The sequence below is a fragment of the Culicoides brevitarsis genome, chromosome 1, assembly GCF_036172545.1.
Source record: "Culicoides brevitarsis isolate CSIRO-B50_1 chromosome 1, AGI_CSIRO_Cbre_v1, whole genome shotgun sequence".
Classification (NCBI taxonomy): domain Eukaryota; kingdom Metazoa; phylum Arthropoda; class Insecta; order Diptera; family Ceratopogonidae; genus Culicoides; species Culicoides brevitarsis.
In genome coordinates, this window is record NC_087085.1 from 43,320,883 (window position 1) to 43,335,871 (window position 14,989).

Here is a 14,989-nt window from a genome sequence, read left to right on the forward strand (position 1 = left end):
AAAAATTAAAAAAAAAAAAAAAAAAAAAAATTTGAACAAATTAAAATGAAATTTAAAAAATTTTTAGACCTTTAACAATTTTTATACTGTAAAATAAAATAAAAGCATTTTTATAATTGATAAAATGAGCTCAAATTTTATCTCCTTTTGAAAACTTTTTTTGTTTAGACCTTATTGATAAAATTTCATCATTTTAAGTAAACTTCTTAAAAAAAATTTTAAAAATTTTATCTGGAATGATGTAAACTTCTTAAAAATAAATATTTTAACTCAAAATTGATGTTCATTTAAAAAAGTAAACAAGGATGTAATATTTGTATCAAATTTGTAATATTTAGCCCGAAAGCTTACTTTCTAACAATTTTTCTTTTCAAACATTTTGAAAGAAAAAATTTCCTCATTCTACAAATTTCCATGACCTTATTGACTTCGCTTCACATTAATCAATTTATCGAACATGCTTTTTATTTACTTGTAGAAAACAACAAAAAAGAAGGCGTCTCCATCATGTTTACTTTTTTCGTCGCTAATTACTTCCATAATCAAACACTTCTCGGAAACAACGGCTCCATCGCATGGAGAAATCAATAAATCAAATTACCTCCGTATATAATTTTCATAAAATATTGTAAGCAACAATTTGTGAGGATTTTCCGAGTAGATGATCAACTATGGCGCGCCCCATGCCAATCAATTCGGAAATAAAAACATATTTACGGTTGTACTCTACATAATAATTCCCAATTTGTTTCATATCAAAACAAAATTCCTATGTACAAGACACTTAATCATAAAATCGTTCAATGCACCGAGAACGCCGCGCGGAACGAACGAAGCATAATCTCTCGCCGCTCGCCTGACACAATTTTTGCTGTGTACAAGATAATTAAGCCGAACGCAGTCTACCGCATGGGGAAAAATCCCGAGTCGGTTATTTATACATTGACGACGAAGCACGAGGTTCGAGTGTGTGATATTGCGTCTCGTCTATTACTACCTATTTACCTCGACATCGACGCTCTACGACTGAATGAATGTGTAGATTGTGTAAAAAAAAACATATGATTTCTATTCAGTTGTTCGTCGAAAATCCAAGTGAATGGTCGTTTTCGGTCCAAACTCGCTTCGTCGTTTGTTTAAATAACAAAAATAAAAAATTCAGAATAAATATCTTGTTTTGTAACTCAATTAAATAATAGCATTTAACATCAAAAGAGCGACGAAAACATTTTACGACTCTTCTAATGAATAATTGAATTCGTGTTGCGAGCATAATATACAACAGGTTTAGGAGGAGACGAAGAAGAAGCAAAAATGTCAAATTCAGACGTGGAATATCAAGTGAATTTCGTGCAAAATGAAGTGTTGCAGAAGATAATTGCACGTAACGATCAGATGCGAAATTTGAAGCTAATTGACGTGTTTGTGTCACCGAGCACCGATCTCAATGGTTTCATGTCGAACATTCATCAGGTGAAGCTCGCGTTCGAGGATAAGGTTAACAAAAAGTAAGTTGAGCAACGCGTTTTGATGTAAAAATGGGAAGAGGAGAATCACAAGAGTTTTCTCAATGCTTGTTATTGATTGTGCTTAAAACTGGGTCAAATTTTACTTTTTTACGCATTTCCTTTAAAGTTGTATGAGAAAACTTCTCCTTTGTAGTTTTTTGTTACAAAGGATGATGCAATGATGAAAAGTGTTTCAAGTTACAAAAGACTAAAAAAATATTAGCAAGTGAAAGAAAGAAATTAATAGAAAGTAATTTTAAAAACGTGTTTGATAAAAATGACAAGTTTACAAGAATTCAAAAGGAAAAAAAAGTGAAACATGTTCTTTGAACTAATTGAATAACAAAAAAAAAAAATTAAACATATTCCATACAAAATTTAAAAGACGAAAATATAAATACTTTAAAATTGATACTTGGCTTCAGTCAGAAGAAGATATTCAACATATTGTTCATAATCGTTAATAAGAAGACAAGACAAATCGCTGAAGGACGTTCGCTTATGTTAATTCTTCGAATAAATCGATTGCCGAACTGACGTCTTACATGTTTACTTATTTGTTTACATTCTTGCCCAAATACCTTGTTGATTTTCTTGATTCAGTGACTTTTGGGCTATACGTAGATCACAAATTAAAGCAGTAAAGTCTGAACAATATTACCTGATGATTTTTTGAAAAAATTGCCCTATGAACAATTTGATTTAGATTTTTACGCTAAACGTCACAAAAATTAAGAAAAACCTCACTCTGAAAGAATAAGCGAACGAAGAAACATGTAATTTTATTCTTCTAGGTAAAATTTAAGAAAGAGAATCATTTGTGACTTTGAGAATCATCAATGAAAGCATTAATTTTTGTTATCAGGCCATCTTGGATCCAGTGTGGCATCCATATCATCCCCCATTTTGTTTTGTCCAAAGTCTAAAAAGAAACAATTCTTCTTCTACAATTCGAAACACTTCTAAAAAGAAACTTCTTGAGAATCATATACTGAAGTGGCACGGCTGACACAATGATACCATTGCTGAAACACAAAGCTTAAACTATCCCGTTAAGTATGTGAACCAAATCAATGAACGATCAATAAAAAAATAAATATTAAATAAAAAAATAAATTCTTCAACAAAAAAGGATAAAAATTAAGGACATACAATCAGTTTCTGATTCAGAAAGTCAAAATTACTTCATTGATTTTTTTCTTTTATCAATTGTACATCTAAAATTATTAAAGAATTTTTTTTTTTAATTTTTTTTAGAAATATATTTATTTTTGACATAGTGTCATTATTTTAAAATTCCTTTAAATTTTTTAAAAAGTTATTTTAAACATGAAACATTTTTCATAATTGTTCAAGCCTTACATGCATTTTTTCCGTGTAGTACGTGAAATTATTCCAACTTCCCCTTAATTTTTCATTACTCTTTTTTGTTTTGTCTTTTTATTGCCACAGTAAAACCACATACCGGATAATCGTAAAACTCATGAAAGCCAACATCGAACAAAGGGAAGCTGCCAACGCTACTGTTCAATTCGAAAACGAATGTTACATGTACGAAACTGTATTGCCGGCATTCGCCAAAGAGTTTGAGCATAATTTGCGAACATTTTCTCCGGAGGATTGGACTGCGCGAATTTATCTCTCCGAAAGCGGGCATTACGAAGCACTTGGATCTCACAAAAAGGAAGTCATATTAGCCATTGAGGATTTACGCCCCGATGGATATCGCATGGGACCAAAAATCTTCTTTGACAAGCAACATTTGGAAATGATGACGAAATCCATAGCGCAGTATCATGCCTTTAGTTATGCGATGAAAATAGCGCATCCGGAAAAGTTTGAGAGACTCAAACATGGAATTATCCCGTTGCCATTCGACAATCACAAAGACAAAAAGGGAACGATGAACAAGATGTATCATGTCGGATTGGAAAGAGTTTATCATTATGCCGAAAGCGAACCAAAGTACGCGGAAAATCACGCCTTTGTGAAACACATTCATCATATAAAGAAGAAAATAGGACATAAAGTAATGAAATTCATGGAACGTTTCCGCCATAATGAAGAACCTTTCGCGGTAATTCTTCACGGTGATTATAACCGAAACAATTTAGTGTTCCGCTATGATGAAACCACAGTAGATGACGAGCAGATTCCAACAGGAATGAAAATGCTCGATTTTCAGGCAGTTCGTTATGCGAGTCCTGCACTCGATTTGGCATTTTTCATGTACATGAATCTCCCTCCTGAGCTTCGTCGTGAAGGATATTTCCACGAACTTCTTGAATTTTATCATTCGCAACTCATGGCAGCTCTAACAGAACTTTTGGCATGTCCTCGAACTGATCATCGCTTGGAAAATCTTTCATTCGACAAATTTCTCGCTCATTTCCGTAAATATGCGTTTTATGGCGTAATTGTGACAATTCATTTCTATCCATGGATGGCTGCGACGCCAGACGAATTAATTTCGCTCTATGTCAATTTCGAGAAAGACATGAATGGGAAAGAGTTCAAGGAAGCCCGCATGAAATGCGGAGGTCCCAAAGTTGATGAATTCCTGATGGAAATGATCGAACATGCCATTGAGAATGGTTACCTGAAACCCATTGAAGATTAGTAATGAGATGCCAAAGCGTGAGAAAAGCCATTACGTGCCATTGTTATTGTTGGAAGTGTTTATTTGTTTACATTTAATACCTAGATAGACGTTTATTCAGCAAAAAAGATAAAGTTTATTTTAAGAATAGGCAGATGTGAAGGCCATTTAGAGTGATGAGAAACAATTTGAATTAGCAGAAAAAAAAACAAAGTTAATTAACGAGTTTTGTTTAAATTTTACCTTTATACTTTGTTGGAGTTATTTTTAGCTTCGTGCACAGTTTTGACGACAATTTTGTGAAAATAAATGAAAAATGTAATGAGTTGAATCAAAAATTTTTAAATGGTGCGGAATATTTTTAATGTTTTTGTAGAAATTTCATAAAAAAATAGAAAATTTTTATCAAATGTAGTTTAAAGGCAGGTTTAAAAGTTTTAAAGAGTGATAAAAAACAGAAGACAAATCAATTAGTTTTACTGTTAGTACTGAACATTTTAAATGGGTGAGTTCATCGAAATTTAAAATTTATTTTTTTTAAATTTAAATTTTTCTTTTAAATTTCGATACATATTTTTTGTAAAGTTTTATAATAATTATTTAAATTAGGTACCTAAATTTTAATTAATTTTTCTACTAATTAAAAATATTTAAAAAAAAAATAATTAAATTTAATTTAAAATATACTAAAATAATTTTTTAAAAAAATAATAAATTTTTTCTGAAATAAATATTTTCAAAAATTATTAAAATTTAAAGTAATAAATTAAAATTAATTAATAAAATTTTAAAAAATTAAATAAATTATTTAAAAAATAATTTTATAGAAAAATTTGAATATGATTAACGAAAAAAATATTTTTACATTAAATTAAATTATTTTTATTTTTTTTAAATTTTTTTAAATTTTTTTTTAATTTTAATTTTTCTTTTAAATTTCGATACATATGTTTTTTGTAAAATTTTATAATTTTTATTTAAATTTACCTAAATTTTTATTAATTTTTGGACCAATTAAAAAATATTTTTTATAAAAAAAAAAATTCAAAATTAATTAAATTTAATTTAAAAAAAAATAATTAAAAAAAATAATAAATTTTTTCTGAAATAAATATTTTAAAAAATTATTAAAAATTAAAGTAATAAATTAAAATTAATTAATTAAATTTAAAAAATTAAATTAAAAAATAATTTATAGAAAAATTAAAATATGATTAACGAAAAAAAATATTTTTACATTAAATTATTTTTTTTTAATTTTTTAAAAATATTTTTTTTTAAGTCGAAAAATGAAAAAAAAAATTAATTTTAAATTTTAAAATTTAATTAAAATTTTTATTTATTATTTTTTTTTTAAAAAATTTTTATTTATTTATCATGAACTCACCCATTAAAATTTCAACAAATTTCATTAGGCTGCTGAATTAAAATAACAAAGACATATCTCATCGCAGATATATTTAAAATACGTTCAACGTAAAACGAATTCCAAAATAAATATTTGTAAAATATTCTTTTTATTATTCTAATCGAATGTCACTAAATTTATAATTTATATTTTAATTATTAGAGTACCTTTTAAGCTTACATCTACACATTTAAACGTAATAATAAATTTATAATAAATATAATAAATTTTATATTCGAGGCACAACTGAATTATATCATCATCATTGAAGAGATTAAAGGGGAAAAATACTGAATAATGTATTAAAAAATATAATTTGTGTCAAGTCAGATTTTGTGTTCACATTTCCTTATAAAATAATACAATAAAATTAAATACAAGTTAAAGCTAACAAGTGCAGGTTTTGGGAAAAATGCAAAAATTATAACAGTCTCGTTTAATTTTTTTTTGTCTTTAAATTTTTTTTTTTAAATATTTAGTTAGAGAAGAAAACCCTACTTATGGATTATTTCTTTTTTTTAAAATAAAATTTAGAAAATTATTTTTTGTGATTTTTTTTTTAATTAAAGATTATTCACGCTAATAATTTGATTGATCCATCCAATGAACGAAGAAACTTTGACATAAACGCCGGGAACGTCAACGCGACCTTTTAAGAAAAAAAATCGTTAAATTTTTGGGAAAAATGGAGAAATTTAGGTTCTTACCGCATCCAAAGCCCCAACTGACTAATCCAGCTAATTCGTAGAATCCGTCGTCTTGACAAACTAATGGACCGCCTCCATCGCCCTAATTTGAAAAATTAAAAAAATTTGAAATATTTAAAAAATTTGAAAAATTTAAAAAATTTGAAAAATTAAAAAAAATTTAAAAATTTAAAAAATTTAAAAAAATTGAAAAATTTGAAAAAAGTTGTCAATAATTTTTTTTTATTTGAAAATTTTTTTTACTCACTTGACACGCGTCATTTCCCTCTTCGCCGCCAGCACAGAAACTCGAAGCAGGTAGAATGAAAATCTTTTCCGTCACAGCGTTAACTTTTCTGATGCACTCCGCATCGCTCACAATTGGAATTTCTGCTTCGCGAACTCTCAATGGGATTGGACCAGATTCTCCCATGTAACCGTATCCCGTGACGATGCAACGTTTTCCTGCGGCATGATTTACGCCACGAGCAGGGAGACAAACCTAAAAAAAAGATTTTTTAAGGTAAGTAACGTTTTTTGAAATTTTCGAGGGATTTTCTTACCAAACAAACGCCATCTCGTAATTCAGCTTGTCCATGAAGTTTGAGCAAAGCGATGTCGTTGTCCAAAGTTTGACTATTGTGATTATGATGAATGTAAGTTGTTGCAACTCGAAGAGTTTGAGCGCCTGGAGAGCCGTATTTGCGTGTGAGATCGTAATCGCCAACGCGAACGTAGATGGCGTCGCCAGAACGAACGATGCTGTGAAGGAAATTTATGAAAAAATTAGATTTTTGAAGAATTTTTGAAGGAAAAGTTAATTTTATGGTTAAAAAAGTTAAAATTTTATCCGAAAGATGTATCTTAAGTTCAAATTTTATCCAAAAGATGTATCTTAAGTTCAAATTTTATCCAAAAGATGTATCTTAAGTTCAAATTTTATCCAAAAGATGTATCTTAAGTTCAAATTTTATCCAAAAGATGTATCTTAAGTTCAAATTTTATCCAAAAGATGTATCTTAAGTTCAAATTTTATCCAAAATGTATGTAAATCTTAAGTTCAAATTTTATCCGAAAGATGTATCTTAAGTTCAAATTTTATCCAAAAGATGTATCTTAAGTTCAAATTTTATCCAAAAGATGTATCTTAAGTTCAAATTTTATCCAAAAGATGTATCTTAAGTTCAAATTTTATCCAAAAGATGTATCTTAAGTTCAAATTTTATCCGAAAGATGTATCTTAAGTTCAAATTTTATCCAAAAGATGTATCTTAAGTTCAAATTTTATCCAAAAGATGTATCTTAAGTTCAAATTTTATCCAAAAGATGTATCTTAAGTTAAATTTTTAACGAAAATTCACTTACTTCGTGACGCAATGAGCTCCTGTAAGCACCCATTGTGTTCCAATCAACGCTGCGCCGCACAAATATTGATTCAACGAGTTAATTAAAGCAACCTGCCAGCACCATTCTCCATTTTCGCCATCTTCTCCGCCAACAACGCGTCCTTTTCTGTTACTTCTTCCCATGTACGTGTTATTTCCTTCAATAAAGTAAGGATTGCTGATCGTTTCAGGCACTGTCGAGTTATGATCGTGATACACAATTGGAATTGGGACCAAACTCGTTCCCAAAACGAGCCGCTCTGTGCTCTTCTTGTTCAAATAAAGACCCGCATCTCCCAAATCATCGACTTTTCGTGCGTGTCTCGGGCGAATTTGCGTCTCATTCACTAAACCGCTGTACGTTAAATACGATCTTCCGCCATTTCGTGAGGTTCCTTTGACGCCGCAAACGTATTTCGAGTAAACCGGTTGACGAGGCGTCGTCGTCGTTTGTTGCTGCTCATACATAAAAGTGCTGTGATGAACTGGCGCAATAGGTCCGGGCGTCGCATAATGATCGTACGTCGGCACAGGTTGATACGGACCCGGTTGATATTGCGGTTGATAAGGACCCGGAATGGGAGCTGTGGCATTGAAACGTTGAAGATGTTCTTGAATTTTGCTTTTTGGCGCGCAGCATTGCGTTCCGGATTTTTTGCACTTGAAGATGTCAGTCATCTCGGCATTACGGAAACACGTGAAACTCAAAAGCGAAACGATGCACGTGCCGGGACATTCTTCGCGTGGATCAGGAGCAGCTGTTGTTGTCGTAGTTGTTGGCTAAAATACGAAAAAAAAAAATTTTAAAAAATTATTTTTATGGAAAAAATTTGAGAATTTTCTTACTTGAGTCGTTGTTGGAGGAGGTCTTTTCGGCGGAGGACGAGCTTTGACGTTGTTAGAACGAGTATTGTCGCAACAAACAGAGCCAGAATTACAATTTGAGGTATTTGGAATCAATACTGAAGGACGTTCGCAGAAAGCAGCCATGATGTAAAGCATACAGAATCCGGGGCATTTTGGATAAGGTGACTAAAATGAAAAATTTTTTATTAAAACATTTTTAAAAGTTTAAAATATTTAAATCGTGAAGTATAAAATTTAAATTTTTTTCGAGAAAATTTTCATTTTGAATTAAATTAATAGTTTTTTAATATTTTTTTTTTATTAAAAATTATAAAATTTAAATTTTAAAAAATTGTAAAAAAAAGAAATATTTTAAATTAATTAATTTAACTTTGAAAAAAATTAATTTTAAATAAAAATTTAATAATTTTTAAAATATTAAAAAGAAAATTAATTTTTTTTAATAAAATTTAAAAGTTTTGTTTTATAAATTTTAAATATTTTTAAAATTAAAAAAAAAATCTCAAATATTACTTTGAAAACAATTATTCAATTTAAATTTTAATGAATTTTTAATAGAAAATTTTTACAAATAAAATATCACATAAAAATTGATTTTTGTTCAACTAAATTGAAAATAATATCTTTTGAAAAAAATCCATTTTTTATTGAAGTTTAATTTAATTTAATTTTTTTTTAGATTAAAAAATTTTAAATTTTATTTTTTAAAAATTTTTAAATAAAATAATTTTTTTATTTTTTAAATTTTTTAATAAAACTTCGAATTAAAAGAATATTTAAATTAATTTTTTTTATTTTTAAATATAAGATAAAGCTAAAAATTTATTAAACGAAAAATTATCAAATTTATTATAAAATAATTTTAAATTAAAAAAAATCATTTAATTTATTTTCAAAAAATTTCAAATATTAATTAAGTTTAATTTAATTATTAAATTTAATTTTATTTAAAAATCTAAATAATATTTAACAAAATAAAAAAAAAAAAATGAAAAATTTTTATACTTTTTAAATTTTTTTAATAAAATTCTAATAAATTTAGAGTTTAAAAAAATTATTTTTTTTTAAAAATTTTAAATAAAAATAATTTTTTTAAAGAATTTTTCAAAAAATTTTAAATTTTTTTAAATATTTTAAATAAAAAAAATTATTTAAATAAAAAAATCTTTTTTTTTTTTTTATTAAAATTCAATTAAATTTTCAAAAATTCTTACCTTCGTAGGTCTCGTTGTCGGTTTCGTCCGTTGCGGCGCTGGCGTCGTCACCCGCTCCTCAATATCATTCGTATTCTCACCCGAATCATTGTCAATACAGCAATTTCCATCGCCGGGACAGAAAGCATTCGTATCGATATCATCACACAACAACGCAAACAACCCGGAAACGCATCTTCCGCGACAAACTTTTTGTCCATTGGCATCCGTAACGACAGATGGCGCTGCAGTTGTTGTCGGCGCTACTTTCTTCGATGGCTTCGGTTTGTTACTTTTGGGCGGATCTGCTGTCGGAACTCTCTCCAATCGATCCTGATCCGATTTTGACGCGTTATTTGCATTCGCGAACGGCACAATTACCTCATCGGGCGTATATTCGGAGTCCCGCGTGACGCAACATTTCTTTCCTGACCCGCAGGATTTGGGACTTTTGTAATAAGCTTCGCAATATTCGGCAAGACGATCCGCAACGCAGTCTCCCTGACACTTTTCGACATCTTCATCCATGCGATCGATGGGGGTTTGAGTCGTCGTTGTGCGTTTCGAGGGAGATTTTGTCGTTCGACGATTCGATGGGGCATGAGTTGAGGGAGCTTGCGTCGTATTTGCCGGGCTTTGAGCACTTTCGACGCAACATTTCATGCCAGCTGAAGGACACGGGATGTCGTCGAGAACTTCGTAGCAGATTAACGTGGCAAGGGCATGAACACAAACACCTGGACAGTCTTTGGAATCCTCTGTCGTTGTAATTGAATCCAATAAACCTTCATTTTTTTGCGTGAAAAAAGGAAAAAAAAAATCAATGGATTATTCGAAATAAACAAAAAACGTGCAACGAAAAACATGAATTGCTAATAAATGTACATATTCAACGATGACGGAGACGATTATTCATCAAATTCAAACATATGCTCAACAAATTTTGCGTCCCTTTGCTTTTTATAAAATTTATATTGATTTTGCCCTACAAAAGTTGAAAGTAAGCACTTGTGGCAAAAACTATGCGTTTCCGAGCATATGTTTCATGGAGAAAAGTGATTCTTATGACTCAAGGAATGTTTAGCGCGAAAAAAAAAATTTCAAAAAATTTTCACCCATGAAAACTTTATTAAATAAATTTTTAAATTTTTTTTTTAAAATTTTTTTTTATTTTTTTTAAATTTTTTTAAAATTTTTTAAAAATTTTTTCCTTTAAAAATATTTTTTTAATTTTTTTTTTTTTTATTTTTTTTTATATTTTTTTTTTTTTTAAATTTTTAATATTTTTTTTTTTTTTTTTTTATATATATTTTTTTAAACATTTTTTTTTATTTTTTTTTAATATTTTTTTAAATATTTTTTTAATTATTTTTTTTAACTTTTAAAAAAAATTTTTTAACTTTTAAAAAAAATTTTTTAAAATTTTTTTTTATTTTTTTTTAAATTTTTTTTTAAATAATTTTTTTTATAATTTTTTTAAATATTTTTTTTTAATATTTTTTTTACATTGTTCTTTACTCAACGAGATTGATTGTTTTGCGTCGTACGAAACGCGCCCATATCAATTTCTTCGCTTTGCCGAATTTCGGAGCTGATGTGGGTCAATGTATCACTCACACTGCCTGTTTAGAATACAAATGAGTCAAAAAATCGTCTCGGAATGACAATTTTACGAATTTTTTGGCAACTCTCGATGCCAAATCGACAATAAAAAGGTCAAAGTTCATTAAAAGTGCAATGAATCACATGATTACGACGTCACTTATGTAAACAAATTCACAGAAATTTAAAAAAATCATTGAATGATGTAAAAAAATTAGTCACAGTGAAAGTTTGTGAATAAATTCGCCGTAAAATGAAGATTAACGACCGACGAAATGTCGTCTAAGTGCTCGATTAGAACGCGACTTCCGTTCACGCTGCGTCAATTGTCTTGACCTTTTTTGCCGTTTTTTGCAGAAAAACTCACGTCATGCACGACATCGACATGCTTTTTGGTTGCAAAAATAAATCGCATTCCTAACCACTAATTTTGGAGTGAATTTTTAATTGAACGAATTAAAATCGAAATTTTTTTAAAAGAAAGTAGAATCGATCGTGACGATTAAATTAAAACTTTAAAAAAATAACAACAATAGAAAGTGTAAAAAGTCATGTAAATGAAAAAAGTTTGAAAGATTTGACCTTGAACTAATTCTTTACGGTCTCTTGAATATTCTCGTCATCTTTTGTGATGAAAAACGTTGAAAGTTACTCGACCTATATTTTTGCGTTCTTTGTTTGTGTTAAAGAATAAGATTTAAAGGCTTTTGTAGAATAAATGATTTGATCGCTTTTTATTTTAATTTTTTTATAATTTTCTAAATTTATTTTAAAGATCAATTTTTAATTATTTTCATGTTTTGAGTAAAAAAAAAATTTTTTTGAATTAAATTAAAAAATTAATTTAAAAAAAAAGTTATTAAAAAAACAAATTTTACAAAAAAAAAAAAAAAAAAAATTTAATCAATAATAAAAAAAATTAAACTTTTCTTTAAAAAAATAAATAAAAAAATTGTAAAAATTAAAAAAAAATTCTTTTACTTTAAAAAAATTAAATTAAATAATAATTGAAAAAAAAAATAAGTTTTGCTTTTTAAAAAATTAAAAAAATTAAATTTATCTTTAAAAAAATGAAATAAAAAAAAATTAAATTTTGCTTCAAAAAATAAAATCATTTTTTTTTTAAATAAAAAAAATATTCAAATATGTTTTTGAAGAAAAAATTTAAATTAATTTTAGAAAAAAAATTAAGATTTAAAAAAAATAAAAAAAAAATATTTTAAAACACTTCCTACTTTTTTAAATAATTTAAATCATTTTTTTTTAATTTTCAAATTTTGTTTCATGATTAAAAAATATAAATAAAAAATTTAAAATTTAAATTAAATGAAAATTAAAAAAAAATAAAATAATAAATTTAATATAAATTAAAAAAAATCAAATATTATAATAATTTCAGCTTTCATTTGCTTATTTTTGAAAATAAAATTACAACCATCGAAAAAATAAATGAAATTTAGCTCGATACTTGAAATTTATCAATTAATGATTTATGAAGTTAAATTTTTATTAATTATTTAATTGAATTTTAATTAATTAATTTTTTATTTTATTAAATTAAAATTTACTTAATTAATTTAATTATAATTTTATTTCAAATAAAAAATAAAAAAAAAATATAATTTTTTTAATTTTTAAAGCAATAATCAACGGATAGACTTTTTTTTTAATTATAAAATTTTTTTTTTCAATTTCTCGTAATGCGAAATCCTTGTAACATTTAATTTCTTCGTAACAAAACAAGTGTCAATGACCAATTCCACAAAAGTGTGAACAAAATTTGTAAGCAAGTCACAAAAATATCTTCACTCTTCGTCATCATTCTTTTAAAAATAAATAATAAAAAAAATTCTTTCAGACCCATGTATGGATAGAAGTAACATTTATTAGCATATCAAGTTTTTTTTGGACCGTTATATTTTCGTAGTTAAAAAAAAGAGTTTATTAGAGTAACGCGATAACACTTACCAGATAAAAAGCTTCCCGCAAGTGAATCATCTTGTCCCTTCGCCGTTCTCAATTCGCCAAGTAGTAGTCCAATTGTGACAAGAAAAACGATAAACGTTTTGTACCGCAGCGGCAGATTCATGATGATGATGTAATATTATCTTCAATTATTTTCGTATTTTTTTTTCTGTGACAGCCCGACAGATTTCTATTGTTTATTCTTTGTTTTTCTTTCTTTCTTCGTAAAAAATAATTACTTTAATCTCACTTTTTTTTTCTCGCTGTCCGTCGTTTTGCAGGAAAATCACTTTAGCACGTTGCTCATTGTTGTTGTTGATATTTATTATGAGAAAAATTGCTGTTCTACGAAATTGACCATGTAAGTATCGCTTGATGTGATATCGCTGTAAACGGCAACAATTATTTAATTATCTCGTTTAGTTTTTTTTTTATTTATCTCACACCGGCATGCGAAAAAGTGCGAAGAAGTAACATTTTAACGGTTGTTAACGGAGGAAAAACTGGAAAAATTTTCTTGTCGAAGCAACATTGTTGACGATTTTTTTTATTAATGAAAAAAAAGTTGATCCAAATTCGAATTAATGACGATCAGTTATTTTTTTAAAATGTGAATGTGTTAAAAAAAATTATTATTAAATAACAAATTGGATAAGAAAATAATAATTTATACGATAAACAAACATGAACTATTCTAAGTTTATTAAACCGTTAGTTATGTCTTTTTAACTGCTTTCATTCACATATATATTGGTTCAGTGATAGTCATCATATTTCTTTATGCTGTGGTTCAAAAATTACTCAAATTTACATTTTTAAGAATTATTCTTTAATTAAAGTAAAAAAATTCTTTAAAAATTTTATTTTTTTTATTTTAATATTTTTTTATTTTTTAGAAAAAGTTAAGTCTTCTTCTTCTTCAAAAAAAAAATAAATAAATAAAATAAAATTAAAAAAAATTTAAAAAAAAATTTCTTAAGCTTGAAAATCATTAAAAATTACGGAAAATGCCTTTGGATGTCTTTTGGATGGTTCTCAAGCTTGAAAATTGAAAAATAAAAAATACGTAAAAAATACGTAAAAATACGTAACTTTTATTTTGAAGGCCCATTTGATGGTTTTGAAGCTTCAAATTAGAAAATGTCTTTGGATGTCTTTTGGATGGTTCTCAAGCTTGAAAATTGAAAAATACGGAATTTTTATTTTGAAGGCCCATTTGATGATTTTGAAGCTTCAAATTAGAAAATGTCTTTGGATGTCTTTTGGATGGTTCTCAAGCTTAAAAATTGAAAAAAAAAAATACGTAAAAAATATGTAATTTTTTCGAATGTCTTTTGGTTGGCTTAAAACTTTAAATTTTTTAAAAAATAATTAAATTTTTTTTGTTAATGTTGAAAAAAATTTTTTTTTATTATTAAATCTTTTTTTTTTTGTTTTTTTAATCTTTTGAAAAATAAATTATTTTTATTTTTTTTTTAAATTTAAATTTTAAGGTTTTTTTTTTAAATAATTTTATCACTCAATAATTTAATTTTTTTTAAAAATAATTAAAAAATTATCTTTGAATCACTTAAATTCCTCCATTTCTTTACCGCCGCGTTCTTCCACACATATTTTTACATTGGCATATATCGCTTTTCAAATCAGAACCTCGCATAGACAGCGAATACCAGAACAAACAAGTAGACGAAGCAAACTTCTTCTTCTTGTTCTCCAACTTTTATCAATGCTTTTCTTTCATATTTATTTTTTTTATAGGCAAGCAGGTAAGTTTTT

The 14,989-nt window shown here is 27.0% G+C and overlaps 2 protein-coding genes across 2 annotated transcripts; one reads left to right on the forward strand and one right to left on the reverse strand.

Annotated features, from left to right (window-relative positions):
• The first annotated feature begins 1,094 nt into the window (after positions 1-1,094).
• Positions 1,095-4,528, forward strand: LOC134837044 (uncharacterized). Its single transcript, XM_063852356.1, has 2 exons — positions 1,095-1,508; positions 2,961-4,528. The coding sequence occupies exons 1-2, from the start codon at positions 1,315-1,317 to the stop codon at positions 4,126-4,128; spliced, it is 1,362 nt and encodes a 453-aa protein (XP_063708426.1). The 5' UTR covers positions 1,095-1,314; the 3' UTR covers positions 4,129-4,528.
• A 1,550-nt stretch (positions 4,529-6,078) lies between these two features.
• Positions 6,079-13,337, reverse strand: LOC134837890 (protein masquerade). The gene is made up of 8 exons (XM_063853281.1): positions 13,217-13,337; positions 9,707-10,431; positions 8,433-8,618; positions 7,567-8,366; positions 6,765-6,963; positions 6,470-6,703; positions 6,223-6,304; positions 6,079-6,164 (listed from the first exon to the last, which is right to left on the reverse strand). Exons 1-8 carry the CDS (start codon positions 13,335-13,337, stop codon positions 6,079-6,081), a joined length of 2,433 nt encoding a protein of 810 aa, XP_063709351.1.
• Positions 13,338-14,989: the final 1,652 nt, after the last annotated feature.